The sequence below is a fragment of the Rhinichthys klamathensis genome, unplaced genomic scaffold (genome assembly GCF_029890125.1).
Source record: "Rhinichthys klamathensis goyatoka isolate OS25496 unplaced genomic scaffold, OSU_Roscu_1.1 h1tg000522l_1, whole genome shotgun sequence".
NCBI classification, from domain to species: domain Eukaryota; kingdom Metazoa; phylum Chordata; class Actinopteri; order Cypriniformes; family Leuciscidae; genus Rhinichthys; species Rhinichthys klamathensis.
Window position 1 is genome coordinate 121,474 of NW_026607001.1, and position 22,818 is coordinate 144,291.

The following is a 22,818-nucleotide window of genomic DNA, read 5'->3' on the forward strand; positions in this document are numbered from 1 at the left end:
TGGCAAACTTTTACCTTATAGACAATGCTGTAGTTTCTCAGCCGACAGATTTTCCCTGAAATCAGATCTCTTTAAGAATTAACAACATAACAATCCTGTGCAACTTATGTTAACTAGTTAACTATTAGATTGTAAACTGCAACTTATTTATTTGATTATATAATTGTATTGATGTTTATGCAGACTATATCAAGGCCTGATCATACCCAGATAAATATTCGGTGAGATACTTTGAATAGTAATATTGAACATTTGAATAAACAGATGTTAATGCTTACGGAAAGGTTCTAATCTTTTTTCTACTGCACTGCTAAGAAAACTGGCCTAGCAAAAAGATTTGCGCTTTTGGTCACAAACCCAGAGCAACTGGGCAAATCAACAACTTGGTGGTGTTCACAAACAGATATTTTGCCAAGCAACAACGAATAGCAGCGGAAACGGCTCTCTTGTATTTGATTTTGTTTGATAAATACCATAGTGCTGCAGGGATGGTGTATTTTTGTAGGCCAAATCCCAGAAACCAGCTAGCATTTTAGCACTTCCGGTTCTATCATCCCGAAGCCATTGGTTTTTTTGGTAAAAGACTGAAATAAGGTCTGTGGTTAACACAAGCTCAATATGTGTTCATGTTTTATACTATAAAATACATCAATTACAACCTCTTTTTTTAAACTGGTTTTGAAAAAGGTGGTTGCTAACATTAAATGTCATCCCACTGAACAGATAAACTAGCCCGCTTTCATTGCCTTATTTTGTTTATGATCACACTCTTGCAAACTATTCTAACTTCTAACTATTCAAAGAGTTAGTGATGGCGATGCTGAAGTCATGTGTTCATGGTGTAGTTGGTTTATAGCCTATGTTTAGCTTATTACTTCTGGCAATTCTATTTTGGCTTCAAAATGAATAACAGTTGTTCATTTGAGAAGATTTTCAAGGACCGGCTTCTCTATAAGCGCCATCTACTGTCAGACAGTGATTTTGCATGTTAATTCAGCCCATGTGCCTTTTTTTACACATTGGTCTGAACAGACAAACTGCATGTAAAAGTCAGACCGCATGCTGAACATTTGTGTTGGTGTGCATGGGCCTTTACTTTTCAACTACTACACAATTCATTCAGTGTTACAGGTATAGCAGAACTTTTTTGATCAAAATAAAACACCAATAAAAAATAAATAAAAACTTGTTCTGCAATATTTAAAACAGGCTTTCATGAAACCCTAGCATAGCACTCATTATTAGCAATGCATCATTAGCCTCGGCCTCAGCTGGCATGGCCACATACCGACCACAGTCTGCTCGCTCAACATCTGATGCACAATATATACACATTTTTTTCAATCTGATAAGCTCCGACACACTTTTTTTCTTTTTTTTTTTAGATCGCCTGGTAAAGTTGATACAATGAGTGAACACTAGATTTACTAAAATACATCAAATCTTTGAAATATGCTCAGGTTTGTTTGCGGCACCTAGTATTATCTTGATCAACACTATATTCAGCTTTGTTCAAATAGAACTCAGAATTACAATCACAACATCTATACACATTTTCCATTTTTGTTTGTTTTATGGACAACTTTTACTGAGAACATCATTATTTTAAATAATTTCTTACCATGCCAGTCTATTATTGCGCTATTGAACGCTAAAGCACACACAAAAACTAAGCAACCTGCAGTTGGTTGCTTTACAAGCTGGTCTCTTGGAACATGGAACTACTGCTCACTGTTATGCAAAGTTAAAAGACTCAAAAAGTGTTGTGTCTTAGCCAATAGGCCTTTCCCACTGTGTTATTAAACAGAAGGAGCAAGACTGCTTTTCCTGTAGCTTTATTGTTCTGCTCAATATCACCTTTCAAGTTCTGAGGCCAATGAGAATTGTTGTCCATGGACTGCTGAAAACATTTTTGAGCAAAACCGACATTACACTCGTATGGTGAATCAGAAAATAATCAGTGAATTCATCACAAAGCTATTTTTTTCATGTTCATCTAACCAAAAAAAAAAAAAAAAACACCACTTTACAATATACTCTGAAGGAAAAAGGAAGAAAAAAGGCAGGTTGCTGTAAGTTCACATCTGCATTCGAAAGTGAGGGATAATAAGGAGAAAAGACAGATATAATACAAAGGGAGAGCTGAGAAAAGCTGCGTGGCTTTGGTGGGCAGTTGCAATCCCTTTTATCCAACATCACCCACAATTCCTGGGTTAAACAAGTACATGAACAAACTCAGTGTGTCTATTTCACACAACGTGGCACGCTCATCAGTCGCCATTAACATTACTCTATTGCTTCACACAATAAGCGACAAAGACGTCAAATTTGGGAAAAATAAAAAATATATATGAATTTTATATATTTATCTCTATATATTCTATTCTCTCTGAAACAGCAGGATTAAAAAGCTTTTTACAACCAATCAAATGATAACCTGCCAAACGAAGCAGAGTCAAGTCCGAGGTTCTACCTAAAAGTCAGTCAGCACTCACGAAGGGGGGGGGGGGGGTGCAAAAAACCAACAAGCTTCAATCCTTTCCACGCAGGTTATGTAGTAATGAAGCAATTCTTTAAAATATGTTCCACACACATTCATCAGTCAAATATATCCTCAATTAAACCCAGTGATGATCCATAACCCCATACCAGGGGCTGCCAAGTTTATCAATTGCATCCTCACTCGAATTTGCAGCCGACTGGAAAAGGCACCACAGCACGTACATGGGTCCATCCCGCAAAACATCCTCGGTTTTAAAATTAACACCCACAGCCACCACAAAAAAAAGTGAGAAAGTGAGTTTTTTTTATTGTATGTGTATTTTGATGTAGTTGTTTTTAAAACTGGAACATTCTTTCCCTCATGTATTAGAAAAAAAAGTGTTTGTAATGCTTTTGGTTGTACTGTGTTTCCACTGTGTTGTGACTCTTGAAAGACTGTCCGTTGAATCTCTTGATTTCACTGGAACAAAAGAAACGTGACTGATGTCTTGTGTAGAAAAGGGGCTCCTCCCTCAGGTGGGACGACTACCACGGGTCCTCAAGGTCAGCACCGCTCTGCAGAGAGAGAGACCACACAGGCATCAAATCAGCATTATCACAATCACCGTGGTCAACCGTGGTCAAGACCTGCCATCTTTTGCTATGAAAAACATTTACTTAAGTAACGAGAAAGGCTACATCACAATACCAAATCTAATACAGGAAGTATGAAGGAAGAGTGTAACCACCAAATGTAACGTGATTGTATTATTGTTTCAAGGGTTACAATTATCCCAAATATTATATACTGTACACTACCGTTCAAAGAGTTTTGTTTGAAAATAAATAAACAGTTACCTAACATACGCTTTTGCTGAATAAAATGAACTTTTATTCAGCAAATCAGCATGTTAGAATGACTTCTGAAGGATCATGTGACACTGAAGACTGGAGTAATGATGCTGAAAATTCAGCTTTGCCAGCACAGGAATAAAAATTACATTTTAAAATATATTCAAATAGAAAACTTATTTTAAATGGTAAGTTTACAATATTTTATTTTTGATCAATTAAATGCAGCCTTGGTGAGACTTCTTTCCAAAACATTAATAAAAACTTACTGACCCCAAACTGTTGAACAATAGTGTACACCTCAACATTACTGAACAGTTACCTAACATAAGCTTTCAGCTGAGAAAAAATATCAAAAGTCTAACTTAGACCTACAGTATGATTATATAAAAGTGGCTAAATGCTAAATACTAAAATATATACACTAAATGTATCAGCCTGTATGAACAAATATTCAGCACATGCTCAAAGTTCTCAATTGAGTATATGTGCATGTGTTTATCAATTCTTAAACTTTAAACTAGTTTAATGAAATAATGTTCATTACACAATAATTCAATTTCAAAATTGCCCACAGTCTCCCATATTTCACTTCAGCTAACCATTACTGTGATTACCGAACCTTGAAACTAGAATTGTCATGTTCTTGTTTCTTTGTCTAATATGTCTATGACTGTGTTGTCCAAGGCAAAAAACATTGTTTGGATTCAGAAAATAAAAAATATTGGGATAATCAGATCCTGCCGTTTTGATTTGATGTTTCTTGATGGAGATCTCCAATTGGCCATTTTACAAGGGTTTGGATCAATTTTTCCACAGTTTCAGTTTTGCACATGCATCCTTTTCTCTGTTTTATTCCTTTAGTGAATAATATTTCTGTTCTCTAATAGGATTACTTTTCAAGAACACATCTAGTTAGAACATTTCATGCCACAGATCATACAAGTGCAGGACTTCAAATGAAATCCAAGCTAAACAGGTCCTCTGCATTCATTTACAAGAACACTGTTGCTTGGTAATGTAAAACAAAGAAGTGAATTATCTACATGGCTTGAATGTTTAACAGGTAATATAGCACTACTTTGACAGTTTGGTCTCACTGCAAACTGCATAAAACTAACAGATAACAGCAAACCAGCAATAAAAAAAAAGGAAAATTCCCTCCTCAAACAGCAATGCATTCATAAGATCAGTACATAATATGGTGTGTAGAGTGAGGTTGTCAAAAACTCCAGTCGCTCTTTCTGCGGAAATCATTAGTATCAATTAGTAATCAACTTACCAAATGAAACAGGTGGGCTGCATTAATTAAAGGGTGAACACATACATCATTAGTTTTGTAAATGTGTATTATCCTCTTAATGAATCTCAAACTATGTGTGTTCTGGATATGAATACAAACCTTTATGTTTGTGTGTGTAAACTACATGCATTTGACCAAGAATATGATTTCTAAATGTTTATCTGGCTGTGAAAAACATGTTATAAAATCATTTATTTACAAAAGGAAGGGTCCATGGATTATAAAGCTGTCATTGGCTATCACAGAGAAACACAAGGATCTAGTCTACTCCTCGCAACGAGCCAACAAAACATCTCTCTCTGATGATGCCAGGAGATGTCAAAAGTACCAGGTTAACTTGATACTAAAATTTCAAACCTATGTAAATGCTGTCTAACAGTACTGCTGCTGCGTGTCTACTATAATAAAATGAATCAAAACAATACTGACAGGAAAATTGTTTGTTTATTAATAATCAGCTTTATTAATGTTAACTTGAATAATTACGTAAAATATTTTTTAAACATTTTTTTTAAAGTCATGTTCAAGGGTGCAATTATTTGATGAAAACATAATAATAATAATGTTGTTAAATATTATTACATTTAGAATAACTGTTTTCTATTTGAATATATTTTTAAATGTATTCCTGTGATGGCAAAGTTGAATTTTCAGCATCATTACTCCAGTCTTCAGTGTCACATGATCCTTCAGAAATTATTCTAATATGCTGATTTAATGCTCAAGAAATATTTATTTTTTTGGGGACTCTTTGGTTAACAGAAAGGTAAAACGAACAGCGTTTATTTGAAACAAATATTTTGTAATACTGTCACTTTTGATCAATTTAATGCATCCTTGCTGAATAAAAGGATCAATTTATTTTTCAAATAAACTTTTAAATGGTAATGTACATTCCATTGTAATTTGTTAATTTAATTTGTTAACATACAAACTTTAAATAAAGAATTGTGTTGTGTTCATAAGATTGGTTGTTTCTGTGGTATTGAAAGTGTATCAAGAATAATTGTGGTACTGTGACAACCGTGACGAGGAGAGTCCAAGAGCGTAGAGAACACCATCTATCACACACACACACACCAGATATCTCTTTGATGTCCAGTAGGGAAAAACACTTGGATCAAAACTCCAGCTTTGTCCAACTAGTGTCAACTCCAGACCAATACTTGAGAATGTGTCACACTACTTAAACACTAAAACACATTCTCTTGAGGTAATTGCCTCATACACACACACAAACAACAACAAGACAGATATTCAACTGCAGGCTTTACAACATCCAACCCCCAGTGCAGTTTCGCCAAATCACACGTTGAGTAGTGACGTCGTCATCATCATCATGAGACTTGGCTGAAGAGTTCACAATGGCATATTAGCAAACTTATTTATAAGCTATTAAAATAACATACTTGTTAGGTTACTAATCATGTCTGATTTGTCATGCTTACAGGCTGATAAATCTCAGTTCATCTCCTTGATGGGATGTATTAGGAGTGTTTGTGGTGATCTCAACCACTGTGCTTTGGGCCAGAGGATCATTTGAATGAGCTCATTACAGCTGTGATTTGAACAGGATTTTTTACTCCCTGCAGTAAATAAACCGAGATCAGGCGGATGGGATGGAGAGAACAAATACTCTGAGGAGAGAAAGGATCTCTGAGTGACTCTTAGTTGTAGGTTGTTAATACCAAGTATAAACGGGTCCAGTGAGCAAGGCGCAGAACAAGGCAACGTCTCATGATGAGATGAATCCAAAGGTCAAGGGGAAGGTACCATCTATACACATCTAACTTTTTATGGTAAACCAGGGACTAAATGTAAAGCTGTCATCACACCGAGAGGTTCTAGACCTTTAAAAAGCAAAAGTATTCATACTCACACCATCCTCTTCTCTTTGGGGGGTCAACCGGTTGTACACTGCTTCAATAACACTGTGCCTGAGAAAAAGAAAAAGCAGACAATGTATTAGAAAAATAAAACAAGGCATACAAGTTATACAGCAAGATTCAAAGTCAAGCTGTTTTCTGAGTCAAGCCTACTTGAGATTAAACCTGCAAATGTTGTGTTAACATTCCAGACCCTTAAACATTAGGTGCGTAACCCTGTGTCCCGTAAACGTGTTTGTGCAGGTGTGAACCTCTGTGTGGTTTGTAACCGTGATATTTACTTACTTGCTGGCAAGGCCGCCCCCTGGTGGGAGATTAGGGATACTTTCTTGGGACAGGGTGCTCATGACAATCAACAGCTCAGGCACACCTTCTTCCCCTGCTTTCTCTATGAGCTCTGATTAAGAGACAGAAAAGATAAACCACAGGTTAAAGCACCCTAAATATTCATTTGACTGCTCCATTCAATGGAATCTTAAAATATACGCAGTAGAAATTAATGTATATGTGACTTACTGTATATGTGTACTGAGAAATGAGCAGTGCATTATGGATACCAATGTAGAGCACTAGTGTTATCATTTTTTTGTTTTGTTTTTTGAAATAGAGAAATGAGAACGAAAGAAAGAACAGGGACAATGAGAGACAAGAGTGAGACTCTAGAAGGAAAGCCTGTGGCTCAGTTGGGCTGATCTGGGCCTGTTGCCAGTTAGATGTTCAGCCAGCACATTCCTCACCAGAGCAGTAGTGCCGACGACTCCCTCAGGCCCTCTCAGCACCCAGCCAAACATTACAACAACGTTACCCCAACCTTTGCCCACAGCTCAAGGCCAAAAGTTTACATAACCCCAAAAAACCCACAAAACTAACAACCACTTGCCAGAATATGATCAATGTCCAATACAGAAAGGAAAGGCCAGTGGAAAAGAAAAAAGTAAAAAGATATTGAGTCAGGCTATCAAGATATTTTAAACTAGAAAAAGAGGAATATGAAAGGGGGTGGATACAGGATGTTCAAGATCACAAGAGAAGGTGTGATGGAAAAGGACATTTCTCTTTAATAAAATGCATAAATTCTGAAATTAATTTATCTGGACTGATATACAGTGGCCTTAAATATTTGGAAGCTTAAAATATATCTAAGCAAGTGGCATGTGCTAAACAAAAAATGCTTTTAGTTTCAAAAACTAACTTCATACTTTACTTGTTTTCAGTGATTTCTGCAGAGAAAAGGACGGACTGCTCTTGGCAAGATAACTTCACCGTATACTATTTAGGAATAATAGTATTTTTTCAATATAGAGTTACCAATTTGATTCAGTTACACAAACTCTTGATTCAATTCCAATTTAGTTTTATTTGGGTATATTTCAGTTATGTCCATTTTGCTTACAATGAAAAAAAAATTCTCTGTTATGCTGTAACTTACAGAGGGCAGCATTAAGAACCAGTTTTAGACTGATTCAATCTTTTTGAGCTATTTGTTCTTGAATATGACTACACTGGTTGAATTGTAAGCAAACACTAGAGGTTTTAAAGCTCATGCCCAGGGACAGATGTATGAATACTCCCAAACTACAGTGGACAAAATAGGTATCGTGTGGCGGACCACTGAGCTCTTCCGTTTCTCACCTTCCACACGCGATTCGAGGTACTTGTCCACCTCAGCATCTCTCTTTACCGCCTCCTCTGACACCTGGGGTGCATTTGGCAAACAGACTAATACAACACTCATATTATCTCGACTTCCCTGAAGGAGGAAAAAGAAAGAAAAAAGAAAATCTCAACTGAGAATAAAACATTTATGCGACATAAGAAGCTGTCCCACAAGAGCGAGTAAGGAACTGTACCTTGTGTAGACAAGTATCCACAACTTCGTTGCACACTCTCTCCAGGTCGTCCATCACCTCCAGCCTTGATCGCACAAAGGCACAAAGCTCCTCGTTGGTCATCACATCCCAGATACCGTCACACGCCAGCACCACAAATTCATCCTCCGCATCTGAACGAACTATCTCGAATACTTCTGGCTCTGGAGACACAAGCTGCTCTGTGGGACCCTTGCCCTCCACACACTTGTAGTCATAGTCACCCAGTGCTCGGGATACAGCCAGCGATCCATTAACCCTCTGGATCATTACAGAGCCACCTGCGTTCTGTATACGCTCCTTCTCCCGTGGGTCGCAGGGCTTATGGTCCAGCGTGGAGAAGCCGACGTGCGCGTTGCGGCAGAGAAGGGCCCGTGAGTCCCCGCAGTTAATGAAGTACAGATGTTCCGGAGAGAGCAGCACACCCACCGCAGTGGAACCGCTGCGGTCCATGCCGTTCCGCAGGTCTGTGAAACTGCGCATGTGCTCATCGATCCTCAGGAAGCCGGTGCGGATACCCCTTTTGACCGCCTCTATGGCTGGCGTCTCAGGCGCCGGAGCGCCCGCCTTCCGCAGTTCATCTGCCGACCCTGTGGCGACAATATGTTCCAACAGGTGTTTAGAGCAGTAGTTAGCAACACGTGAGCCGGCGTGACCGTCGTAGACCGCAAAGAAGGACCAGTCGTCCAGACCGTGCGGCAGGCCTACGGCTGCGGTGTGGGCATCCTCCATCTCCACCCTCCATCCCTGCATGCTGCTGAGGCCAAAACGCAGGCCGTTTCCCTCTCCATGAGCATTATGCTTCTCTGTTTTGGGCTTGTCCAAGAACGCCCCCATGGCTTAGGCCACCGTCTGCAGAGACAAAGAAACAATCATTGAGTAGGTAGACAAAAAACACTGAAGACAGTACAAAAAAAAGACATGGAAATTGCAGCACAAAAGAAACATATGATCTCTACAGCTTAAATGCATTAGCTAACATTAAGCATCCCCTGCATCAACTCTGTAGCGCCACACCAATAGAACTACTTCAGACATGAAGATTAAAAGTAGAGGGGGAAAAAACCCAGCACATACAGTCCAAAAACACCCACTGCAGAGTGAACAACACAAATGTGGAAGGATTAGTCTTAGTGCTCAATAGACGATTTCTATTAACACCAAACTGAGTGAAATAAACATGTAGAGATTCTTGGCCCTGAAGCCACAGAGTGGGCGTAGCTTCTGAAAACCAAAAAACTGCAGCCCAGATAATCCAATTGCCTGTGCAGGGATGCATTACTGCTATAGCAGTGTACCCCCACTGCTATTCAAGTGTTAGCCACAGAAAAATACATATTACACTGCTCTGTAGTGCTGCTTCACTCCTGAGGTCAATCAAGTTGCTAATTAATCAAATTCTGCGGTCAAATATTGATAGATGTGTAATAAGGTGGAAAATGTACATACATTAAGCTGTCTATCACCACAAAATAGTAAAAAGTAAACCCCTCGACTTAAGGGTTTGTTTTGTGATAACGACCGACTGACTGTACATTATGCCTGAAACATTTTAGCTGACTGAACTGTATGTGATGAGAGAGAAAGACTGGGAGCCTCAAAATAACACTGACAAGTAGTCAACTACATTCCATTATGTTGTACGCACTGACTGCACAAAAATGCATATAGTAAAAGATTTATTAAATTCACAGATTTATCACGGTATTGCCTTATTACGGTATTACATTACAAAAACCGGTTTAAATTCATTGTACCCAAAGTCGAACACTCTTCAACGCTTGGCGACTGTTGAAAAGAAACGCTGAGCGCTCAGTGTTTCACCGTGAAATAGCATTACATAACATTACGCTCCTGGCGAAGCGGTCCCATTGAAAACAATTGGAAAAATACGATTTGGTGGACACACAGCCTTACTTTTAGGCCTACCTGAGGAACTTAAAGCACTGTGTTTACTAATTTTTTATGTTTATTCTTAAGTATTTATTTGTGCTAATTTGTTTATTTTTATCACTAAGTGTTGATGTCTTTTTTGGAAAGTCAATTCAAAGTTTGAAATCAGGCTCCTGTGTAAGCTTTGCAAAAAAATTAAAAAATACCCTATTGTAAAAGCAAAAAATGCATTGCATGATCAAACATTTAGGTGAGATAATTTAATTTTTAGGTGAGATAATATCAACACAAACAGTATAAAGGTGAAGCATTTAAGATGTTTTTACTGTGTCCCTACTAGTGTTGTCGTTCTTCTGTGATCGCCTTATTCATTAACATCAGTAGTATAAGTGCCACTGAAGTGACTGTAGAGATTAAACTTCTCCCCCAGCAGGAAAATAGGATTTGCTCGCACCTCTTAAGACTCAAGTCAAGCTGTGACATGCATCTGTCTGGACTATTTCTACTTTCCAGATGAATCACACTAGACCGTGGACACACAAATCTGATCTTTTTTTTTTTTTTTATCAAAACCGAATTCTGCTCGTCTGTTGCTGAGATGAGGCAGCTTGTTACTGTGGTGAGTAATATCTAAATGAAGCTCCATCCAGAACCTACGTACCAATGCAAAACCAAACATGCTAAGAAACTGGTCAGATTCAGTGAGGACGAGACAAACTCAAGGATCTATTTACAGGGTAGAATGAAAGTGACCCTATTTACTCATGCCACGGTGACCTCTGTATCACAGGTTTAATCCAACAGTGCTAGCAGTGTTCTGGAACTCAGAGCTCACAGTCAGCCAACGGTGAAAGGAGGTCACCCTGCCAGATCAGTCACACGACAGCTCTTTTTGTCCACAGGTTACAGCTTCAATTCTCAGCAAACATTACATGAGTACCGGTACACAAATGTATAACAATTCCAAGTCCATTCGAAATGGGGACAAATAGGTTACTTCCACTGTGAAAATTTGACTACTGCACTGTTCTGCACAAGCAATCCAGGTCCACACTAATCAAACTAACATGCAAGTATTGTTTTTCCAGCAGAGCAAACAACCTTTTATAGTTAAAGCTTTAACAACATGTTGTTCAATGAATAAGCAGTCAGTCATTTCATTGATTTAAACCTTACGTAACACGGTAAAATCTCCTGGTTCAATTTAAGTTGGGAATGACAAAGCAAGGGCTTGCAGTACATTCAGTTTATGGAGTTTATTCAATGATTCATAAGACTGATTCAAGCCAGTAGCGATGCAACGATATGAAAATTTTGTCTAATAACGATAACCGTTCTTTCTTAATATTTGAAAGCCGATAACCAATATATTGGTCGATAAATCTAAATCCAAATTTTTATATCATTTTTGAGAGCTTAATTACAAAAACAAAAGTCTCAATTAAAAGCCATGTTTCAAGCACACAATTATAATGTTCTCATTATAACTATGTAACCTTTATTGCTTTTTGCAATGCAAATGATGCACTTTACCGTATTTTCCTTTTTTTAAGTGATTCCAATCATATTTCAAGCAGTTCAAACCCATTATGGTGAACAGTGCACATCTGAAGTGTCTCAGCTGAAGGAAATCCATTATTTATTGGCTTTAATATTGACCAAATTTTCTTATTGGGCCAATAACGATTACATTAAAAATTAGAGCCCGACCGATATGGATTTTTGGGGGCCGATGCCAATACCGATATTAGGGAGTAAAAAAAGCCTGATACCGATATATCGGCCGATATTATTTATGTGTATATTATAATACAGTAGCAATATTATTTATGTGTATTATAGTACAGTATACCAGTCAAAAGTTTGGACACTTTCCTATTGGTGTGTACAAACTTTTGATGGGTACTTTACACAGTAGCTATAAACAGAATAAATATATTTTATAAACACGTTTTGCAATGATCACTCAAATGTGGTGATCAAACACTTGTGTGACACAGATATGTAATGGAGGCAGGGGGAATGATAGAATTAGATTTATACAGTTGAGCTGTAACCAAACTAGTTTGCATGGCATATTATATTATATTATATTATATTCTAAATACTGTTGCATAATCTTCACTAACGACTTTGTCTTTTAATTAAGTCATAACTTGTATCAATAAATATATAAAAAGTGTCACTGACAAAACCTTATTATCTTCTATTTTTACTCTTAATTCCTCTAATCTCTACCAGTGGAGGAAGAACTCAGATCTTTTTACTAAAGTAAAATTAATAATATCATAATGAAAACGTTTTTAATTACATATGTAGCCTACAGTACTTTTATACTATTTTAAATAATTAGTAAGCAAAATGTACTAAACGTGAAACAAGGCTACTCTTAATGCAAAATGGCCATACATAAAGTGTTATAATTATATACATTTTTGGAATATTGCTTGATGTTGTAACGTAGCGGTATCAGGCAGAATGAGCTTTAACACGGTGTCTACACCGGACGCGGCCGTTACTGCTCGCGTCGCAAGAGCTGTTTACCCTAGACAAAGCAGAATCAGTTTACTGTCGGAGATCGCTCGCTTCGCATTTTAATCAATGTTTCATCAACCAATTGCCTTAATAAATAAGAAGTAAATATAGCAGACAATATAATCAGGACTTCTCAGCTGCGCGCTTGCAATAGTCACAAGCTCACACAATACGTGACAGAGGCTTGTAGCAGAGAAATCAATTCTGTGAATTACACTGCGCAAATCACAAGTAGGCTACTACCCACCGGATGAAGAAGGGTTGGCTCTCAGTCTCCACAGGCTACATAAAATATTCATTTTATTTTATTTTATTTTTCGTGTTCGCATTTATGAGGAAAAAACAATGTTACAGACGCGACAGTTCAGCACTACGGACGTGAGCGCTCTGAAAGCGGCACTAAAATATGCTTTGAAACTTTCACATAGACATCAAACAGAAAGCACAAAACCTTTCGTTTCACAGTGAATTTCGTTTTGAATTAATTGTATCTTAATTTTAATTAATGTTTCATCAACCAATTGCCTGGATTTAATATATAAGAAGTAAATAGCAGACGATAGATAATCTCGACACGGAGGCGCCTGCGGGTGAACTGGAGCTCGTCTCATGAACCGAAACTCAGCGTATAGACCTGAGAATTGAAATATATCTATATTGATATGTCTACTTTTAAACAGAACAATTCAAAACGAAAGACAGACAGACTCATGTAATCGTATGAAATGTGCATTTCTCTCTGGCACGCGTTCACTGAAGATCGCGAGTCAGCATCGTCAACTTCATCTTTGGCTGACACTGACTGAAAACACTTGTTTATTAATAAACAATTAAAATGTCTCCTTGCTATATTTGTTGTATTCATAATCATTACTTTTGCCAGTTCTTGTGACAGCTTTTAGGTGCTTTATTGGCAGCGCCACCCTTACATGAATCATCGCACCCGCATTTTTTAAAATATTTATTTATCGGCCATTATAAATGCCGATACCGATAGTTAGGAAACTGCCTAAAATCGCCGATATATCGGTCGGGCTCTATTAAAAATGAACACATATCGGCCGATACCGATATGGTGGCCGTCATATCGTGTATATCATATTGTATATGAATGGGTCATAGAATCTTTGACTCAACTGATTCGTTCAAAACACTGAATCGTTCAGTAATGAAACACGGAACATGTTGCTGTGAGATGTGCTATGGTTCTGCTGCTGTGATCTTTATTGTGGATCCAATCAAGAGGATTATTGCATGATCAAAGTGCAAAAGCGTCTAGATGACACACAAATCCTGGTTATTGCTATACCCCGCTATTGCTCAGCAAGCTGCAAGTATGCAATGATGTCACATAACAGCATGTCTGAGCGTCTGAGCTGGCCACACCTCACGCCTACTGCACTATAAATAAACCCAGATAGGATTGCATACAAACCCCCATCCTTTTACCCAGATCCTGAGCCCTCAGCTAAGGCTCAACCTCTCAAAGTTTTTACAATGGTAAGCTACTCTAAAAAAGCCAAAACTAGGACCATCTTCACCATAAGAGTGAAAATATATCTAATATAGGATATGGACATTCATCCCAAATTGAAGGGAAATAAAAAAAGGATGATCGCACTCTCAAATTAATACAAGTCTCCAACCTGAATTGTTCTGCAAGTGTGCTTAAGTGGGTACACCCTTAAAAAGATTTAAGGCTGAGACTCAAATATTTCCCATTGTAAAGTGACCCTAAATGTGAGCCCCTGAGCAATCTTGATCATTAGCCTACATCCTTAAAGGGTTAGTTCACCAGAAAAGGAAAATTATGTCATTAATGACTCACCCTCATGTCGTCCCAAGCACGTAAGACCTCCGTTCATCTTCGGAATACAGTTTAAGATATTTTAGATTTAGTCCGAGAGATTTCTGTCCCTCCATTGAAAATGTATACTTGGTATACTGTCCTTGTCCAGAAAGGAAATAAAGACATCATCAAAGTAGTCCATGGGCTCTATCTTGCACCCGGCGCAAATTACTTTGTACACTGACGCATGTATCATTCCTATTTTGCACCCGCGCAAAGCGGACTTTTCCCTCCACAGACACACGTCTGTAAACTAAGAAATACACTTCAGCTCCCCGGGGCGGTTCAGCGCAAAGAGGCGGCGTGTTCCGGCGCAAACTTTCCCTCATGCTATTTTGCTGTTCTATAAAACAATTGCGCCACTGACCAGAAAAAAACCTAGTCTAAAGTCAGTGGCGCGTTGCGCGTTGTTCATAATGCTATTTTAAGCGCGCATGCTTGGCCATAATGTAGCGGGTGCACAACGCGCATACACTTTGATTCTCTCATCAACACAGATGCAGCAGTTTTTATTTTTGCAAATCATACATTATAACAAGGAAAAATATTAACACATGAGGGAAATCATTGTGGTGTCCATCAAGATGTAAAAAAAATAGTTTTTTTCCTCCCACGCCTGTTTAACCGACGCTGATTTGGGTGGGTTTCTCCCATCCCCATACAACGTCACTTCTCTGTCTTTCACGGTCCTGAAAAGAACGTCGGTCTCCTCGGCTGTGAACCACTCCTGGCGCGCGCCTGGTAAATCCGCCGTTATAATAGGAATCCGCTTTAGAACAAGTGCGCCTGCTCTTAAAGGGAATGTGAGATGATGCTCTGATTGGTTTATTTCACTTACACCCAAACCACACCTATGAATAATGAAGCTACTTCAGACCAACCCCTTTTAGATTTGCGCCAGGCGCAAGAGGCATTTATCCCGCCGGGAAAATAGCAACAGCGCCGGGATCCGCCCACAAAGTTACTTGCGCTTTGCGCTTTGACACTTGCGTTTCAGATCGTTAAAATAGGGCCCATGTGACATCAGTGGGTTAGTTAGAATGTTTTGAAGCATCGAAAATACATTTTGGTCCAAAAATAACAAAAACTACGACTTTATTCAGCATTGTATTGTCTTCCGGTTCTGTTGTCAATCCGTGTTCACTGACGCTGATGATGTAAGACGCTGCTGACGTGTTATCTGGTGCGTCCGTGTATTCGGGTTCAAATAAATATGGCTGGGCAAAAAAATTCAAGTCTTCCTCTGTGTCGAAATCCTTAGACATGTTTGCGAAGATTGTTTTGTTTACAGCGTGCGTCTCCCTCAGACTGTAAACGAAGCTTGGGCGCACCAGATAACACGTCAGCAGCGTCTTACATCAGCAGCATCACTGAGCGCGGCTTCACAACAGAACCCGAAGACAATACAATGCTGAATAAAGTCGTAGTTTTTGTTATTTTTGGACCAAAATGTATTTTCGATGCTTCAAAACATTCTAACTGTTATTAACATTCTAAGGAAATAAAGACCTCATCTAAGTGATCCATGTGACATCAGTGGGTTCACTGATGTCACATGGACTACTTTGATGATGTCTTTATTTCCTTTCTGGACAAGGACAGTATACCGTACATACATTTTTAATGGAGGGACAGAAAGCTCTCGGACTAAATTTAAAAGATCTTAAACTGTGTTCCGAAGATGAACGGAGGTCTTACGGGCTTGGAACGTGTCATTGAGTCATTAATGACAATTTTTATTTTTGGGTGAACTAACCCTTGAAATGATAAGTATAAGAAACAAGAGTGTAAAATGTATGCAAGAAATACATTTTTTTTTCTGTATGTACTTGAAATGTGCTCTAAAGATCAGTTTTTGTTCCAAAAAGCTACAACCTTCTTGAGCTGAGATATTTTCGCATAGCCCTGTTACTGTATAACCAAAATAAGTTGTGGCGTGGGCTATGACACAAAGAAGCCGCTGTGGTTAAAACAAGTAAAATAAAAAAATACCATGAATTTGCAATAAAAATTCACAGAGGTAATCGCTAAAAAACAAAATGTTTAATTAAAATAGTCAAGCAACCTCCATTGGACCACCTGAGATGGATTAACCCATATAATAGTACATAAGAGTAATACATTTTTTTTTTTTTTTAAGTCTTGTATGTCACTTGTGTAAACAATAGCGTTTCATTGGAAACAGCTTCCAGCACCTGTGCCTTGACTCCAGATTAGCCATGCTTTGATCATGTGCTCTGTTTAGCATCACAGTAAACCAAAAGAGCTCAGATGATAATAACTCATTGCCTATGAATGTGTGCGGATCCAGAGAGCACACTGTGCCAAAGCACTAAAACAAACAAATAAAACGTATCCTGTAGAGACAGGAAGTGGGCAAGACCTTTGAAGAGGGTTTCAATGTTGTGACCCAACAAAAGAAAAAACAACCTGGTCCTCATCGACTCTCGATTTCAGACCACCTGTGCCCAACAGTGACTTTCATCCACCATCACCCACATCATTATGAATCATTATATCTTCATTACAAGAAAAAGACATTGTGGCCAATGAAAAACAAAAACGTCAGCACTGACCAGGCAGTTCAGGCTGTCACCTAGAACACATGTTCATAACAACCCCCTCTTATCAAGCAGGAATGAATCTAAAGTGACAACAGTCCCTAGCCTGACTCTAGGAATTCTATTAATATCCCACATTACCAGCTCGGTTTGCTAACATGGCGAGTCAGTTTATGACCATAAAAAGATCCTTACCTGACCTAACGTTGGCCTGCATTCAAGAGTTACACGTCCAGATGACAGGTTGCTCATTCAAGATCAAGATTTCCACATTCCAATAAAGTGAAGAGTAGTTCAACACACTCCTGAGATCTATGGCACTGCAATGATGTAACCATTGGACCACTGTCATATGTTCCGTTCCCATGCCTACAGCGCCTGGAGTGGCAGCTAAGAGTGGTTTCTATGGTAACAGAGAGCTTCAACAGGGCACTTCAGTGCATCTTTCCTGTGACCAGTCCCTTGGAATTGCAAGTGCAGTGAGAGAGCCGACAAACAAAACTAGCATTGAATTTTATAAATTGAACTGAATCTAGGAACAGCTGGCAAAGTGCAGTGTTTGGAAATGAACAACGTTGTGAGAATTACAATAATGCGTGAACATATCCATTGCTAGGCTTCACGCACACCATGTGCTCCCCGCATTTGAAACTTTAAAGGCCAGAGTATCAAATGTCACAGCCCATAAACGGGCAGCGAGTTGTAAACTGCTGCACTGGCCTTGTGTTGCCTTGTTTACGGAGTAACAAACTTATTACATCAATACAAGAGCAGCTACATCACTACAGCTGAATCACAGACAAGCAAATGTGTATAAAGAGATGTATTTTAAGACAAGTGCCTGCAACCAATGACAAAATGATGCTCCTTTGACTCGACAGTATTTTTGGCTTTTGAAATCATCCTTGTTTTTCTTTCTTTTTTTACAAATGACATTTGGACTGAGGTCCAGATTTGTAAAAAATTGTCAAAACTTTAAATGTTTTAAGGCTTTAAAGACTTCCCGAAACAATCAGGCTAAAGGGCCGTTCACAGCAAGGACATTAAGTATAACTATAACAATAATTATAACTTTTTTTATTATATTAATATGTTCTTTAAGGTTCACTTATAATGCTTCAAACTATCAGCAAAATGTAAATCAATGTGGCTTTTTGGTACAAGGTCATGTTAGATATGGATCTAAGGAGTGCAACATGACTTTTAATGTAATCTTATTATCTTCCTATCATTAATCAAAGTTTGCAAACATCAGTAGGTCTCCTAAAGGTTCAGAGGGATTCAAGATAGTGGGTTAACAAGCTAACTCAATTTGTTAATCCACTCATGAAATGCATGCAGTACTTGATTAGCTACTGTGCAAAGGCTTTCAGGAAGGATACTGTGTAGATCAAGTAAACAATGGTACATCAACACAGCCCATTTGATCCAAGGTAAACTACAATTAAAACTTAGTGATGTCATATCTGTTGTTCTAATGCCTACAAAAATGAAACACTATCAAGCTCTCAGCTCTAGACTTATGATGGAGAGCCCAAATGCCATATCTAAGGTTAAGGTTCAAAACTCCATGGAAATACATTAATGTAGAAATTTCTAGGATCTTCAATTGACCTTTCGCCGGCCCCTCCCCCAAAACGGCCATTGTCCAATCACACATCATAGCAACCGTTACTATGTGAGCAGGTCCGTCAAACATTGACTCCAAGCAAGATGGTGAAGCGGTGCGCCCACGGCGTTTGTAAATCGGACACTAGGTACCCCGAGAGATTATCTGGAGGTGGAGTTGTGTTCTTTCCATTTCCAAAGCCGAAAACACAACGTGAGCGGTGCCTACAATGGATAAAACAGTGTGGACGGCCCCACTCCAAGTTAAATGTGTCGAACATGGTTAACTCGCGTGCAGCGTGCGTGAGACTGAGACACTGAGATTAGTCAAAGAAACATGGAGAAAGCAGATCAAGAGGATCCACAAAGGAATTACGTTTTCTAAAGGGTTGTTGTTAACATGATATTCTCAGGGGAAAATGAGCAGCAGTCAACTAGCAGTGCAGCACCCGTAGACTAAGTTACAGTTTAGAGGAGTGCACGTTCGCAACGGGGAAAGCATGAAGCTTACTTGACAACATCAGTCCATATATCAATATCGTAACGAATAGAAATAACCTTAAATAATGTATGGTTATCTGCATCTTTCCATCTCTTATGTATAGTTACTTTTTAAACACGCATTCAGCATGACACGCAAGCGGTTGCCGTGGAAATTAACAACTTGCTTGTTAAACGAATGTATAATCCTGTATCAGAGGCAAAATGACTAAATATGCAGCGCGAGTTATATATTTCTAACTCCAAACAATTAGCCACTGAACCAGCTTATAAAATCTTCTTCAAGGCTGTGCTGGTTGCATTTGAGGTACAGGTCATGGGGTTTCTCAGATTTCGCTCGAGACCGGTAAGCATTAGCCTAGATAGTAGTCGTGTCTCCATTGCGTATTTTTATATTTTGAATATATCCCTCCACTGCATACTGTAACCCCTTTTGCCTCGATCTGGAGGATATCGCTGAGGTATTGCTCCAAAAAAGGTCACTGACACACACGGGTATACCTCTTCCCGTCATGGCAATCTGTCGCGCTGGTCGTGTTTGACCATTTGTTTGACGGGCGTAGTAACAATAACCAGGGGGCGTGGCTTTTGCGAACGGTCAATTCACCCTTCGCATGGAGTTTGATTGACAGGCGATCTGACCAATCATAATCCACCATCTGCCAAATCCACCATTTTTGTCCGACAAAGCAGTCGAGTTTGTAGATCAACGTCGGTGGATTTGAACTTGAAAAACAGTGTGTATTGACGTCTTTCCACGGTTGAAGCAACATTCCTTCTGATGTTCATTCATGTTTATTTGATGCTATAAATTAACTAGAAGGAAGAGATGATCGGTTCACGAGCAGCTTTAGCTGAGGCTCTACAGCCATCTGTCACGACACATTAAAGAGCCACAAAACGGTATTTATTGTTTAAATTTCTTTTAAAAAAATTATCAAATTTGAAAGTTGAGACTGTTTCATATCAAAAGTAACCTGCTCTGTCCTGTCTGTCAGCGCATTGTCAGTGTCCTCTTTGCTCTGCGATGTATTACTCATTGCGTGAGAACATGGTGTGGTGTGAGAGCCGCATGGCCACATAGCAACAGTAACTAAAGGGGGCGGGTCTTTGCGAACGGTCAATTTGACTGCACATTGGTAGTGTGTTGGAAGTGTTCATATTGGCATTTACATACAAGTAAGTTTCTGAACTAAATCATATAGATATAGTATTAGTCTACATTGCAATGCATCTCATTCTGGAGGCATGGCTTCAGCACTGGGGAAAACATATCCCAGTTGCCTTAGTTACCCATTCATGTCCCTGCGGAAATGAAGACAAATATCAAACAGATTATGGAATGTTCATTTTCAGCTACATAATTTATCCAATTTTAACAGGTAATCTTAAGGAATGAGTGACATTTTAGCAGCAGTGATGATCATACCCATTAGTAGAGAAACCAAACCAAGGCAAGCCTACCATCAACCAACAAAACTCTCACAAACAATGCCTATTATCAGAGGCCAAGCACTCCATAAACTTTCAGAGTTATTTTAGGTCCTTGCATCATCCGCGCCCATGCCAATGTCTGTGTAAGGTGCCATTAGGGAATGGGGCAGAAGAAGACTTTTGCTTGATACATAGGTGGCAAGCAGCGTAGGTAGTAGCCTATAAAATAAAAAGACCTATCTTAAAAAAGCCTTTTAATTAAACCACCATCAGTACACAGCAGGCAAAATCCCAGTGAAAAACACATTTTAATACTTGGGTAAACATGAAAAAAAAATTACTTAGACAAAAATGGAGTGGTGCTCATTAGTGGAAGTTTTATTCTACTTTGCAATTTACATTAAAATACTACTGGCTAAATTCATACAAGAAATTAAATGCTAATTCACTTCACTTAGCCTATATATTTTACTCAAACCTAGTTAAGGATGAAATTAAGTGAGACAATGATTTAAAAATCCTACCAGAAATGGATTCTGCAAGTTTCTATTTTGAGGAAACTTTGAGCATTCTTGATGACTGACCATCAGCTCTGACCAGAAGCTTGACAACCAGGTGTCGCACATATCTTGAACATTCTGGATGCCAAATAAACTATATAAATTATGTGTCCACGGTTGAGGAAAACCCCACTTTTCAACTAATTTGGGAAATCCTCATCTCTGAAATTCATCCCTTAAATCAAACTATGTTAGGTTTGTTTTTCCAGATGCAGCCTGCATATTGACATAACTGTTGGGAAGACAATCACATAAAATGGTAAAGAAACATCAGTATTCTAAACAATAATTACCTTGCAATATTGTTGCCGCCAGATACATTTATATCAGCCAATTCCATCAAAATTGGCAAAGGTGACGCATTTTTAAGTCCAACAGACTCTAGTCCAGTGGTCCTCTGATCCCATTACTGACAGAAGTTCTGTTAAGTTTCCTTAAGGGCAAAAACTTTATCATCAGACTGTCACTGATGTTAAAAAATAAATCTCTGGTTAAGTCAAAGCGCAGCATCTTACTGAAATTCACCTGACAGCACTTTTAAAATGCAGTCAAACCTTTGGTAATCTAACAGAATGTCCTTTATTTCAGTGATATCAATGAACAATAGGAAGAAATAGAGAGAAACAATTCAAACCATATGCATAAGAATGCTCTTTACTATGTAAAGTCTAGAGAGAAAAAAAACCTTTAAAACAAGTTTTAAACAATAGGAGACCAGGAAAATCATATTTAGCACTTGACAAGCAACCCAAGCGCAACTAGCTTAGTCTTGGGCTGAAAGAAAGCAAACAGTAAAAATGTTTTGACTTCTGAAAGTAAAGCTAAAGACCTAATTTAACATAGATTGACTACAGTCAAGCAGCACAAGCCCTAGAGTTACTTTCAAGCACTATGTTTGTGAAGTAGGGCTTCTGAAGTAGGGCTGAACGAATCACGATATTGGCAAAAATCATAATCACGATTATTTTTGGTTAATATTGAAATCATGATTATTGAATGATTATTGTAGGAAATATGATCATATGTCTTATTTCACAATATGAGTAATTTTAAATATCAGTGAAATTTCACAATTATCGACAAGAAAACAGTTTTCTTCAGAAAAGAAGACAGTCAGCAATATGATAACGAAAGAAACGAAAGACAGACAAATAAATACAACAGAATGAAAATACAAATTAAATAAAGTGTTTTAAAGGTGCCCTAGAATGGGGCTATTTTATTATTTTATAATGTTTTCTGGGTTGCCCTTATAATGTTAATATGTTTTTTAGATCAAAAATAGTCATAATTTCGAAATAAAAGGTATTTTTCCTAGCCTGATTTAGCCTCTGATTTGAATGCTCTGTTTGAAGGGGCGTGTCTGCTGTGGGATTCAGTGTAACCGCGGCCACTGCTGTGATTGGCTAACATGCTTGCATATGAAATAGCTACGTATTACATGTGAAACTCTCTCGAATACTTTTACTACAGCTATTATACGTTTT

At 38.4% G+C, this 22,818-nt stretch overlaps 1 protein-coding gene across 2 annotated transcripts in view; it reads right to left on the reverse strand.

Moving 5' to 3' along the window:
• Positions 1–2,818: 2,818 nt before the first annotated feature.
• The window catches only part of ppm1ba (protein phosphatase, Mg2+/Mn2+ dependent, 1Ba), a 31,403-nt gene continuing 11,403 nt past the window's right edge, over positions 2,819–22,818 (reverse strand). Inside the window, exons 2-7 of one of the 2 annotated variants that reach the window (XM_056238408.1) lie at positions 8,373–9,242; positions 8,155–8,272; positions 6,808–6,919; positions 6,516–6,573; positions 4,616–4,632; positions 2,819–3,057 (exon numbers count right to left, since the gene is read on the reverse strand). In XM_056238408.1, coding sequence (XP_056094383.1) covers position 3,057; positions 4,616–4,632; positions 6,516–6,573; positions 6,808–6,919; positions 8,155–8,272; positions 8,373–9,227 — 1,161 coding nt within the window. In that variant the 5' untranslated portion in view covers positions 9,228–9,242 and the 3' untranslated portion in view covers positions 2,819–3,056. The remainder of the gene's footprint in view (positions 3,058–4,615; positions 4,633–6,515; positions 6,574–6,807; positions 6,920–8,154; positions 8,273–8,372; positions 9,243–22,818) is intronic. The other variant, XM_056238407.1, reaches the window with a different exon arrangement.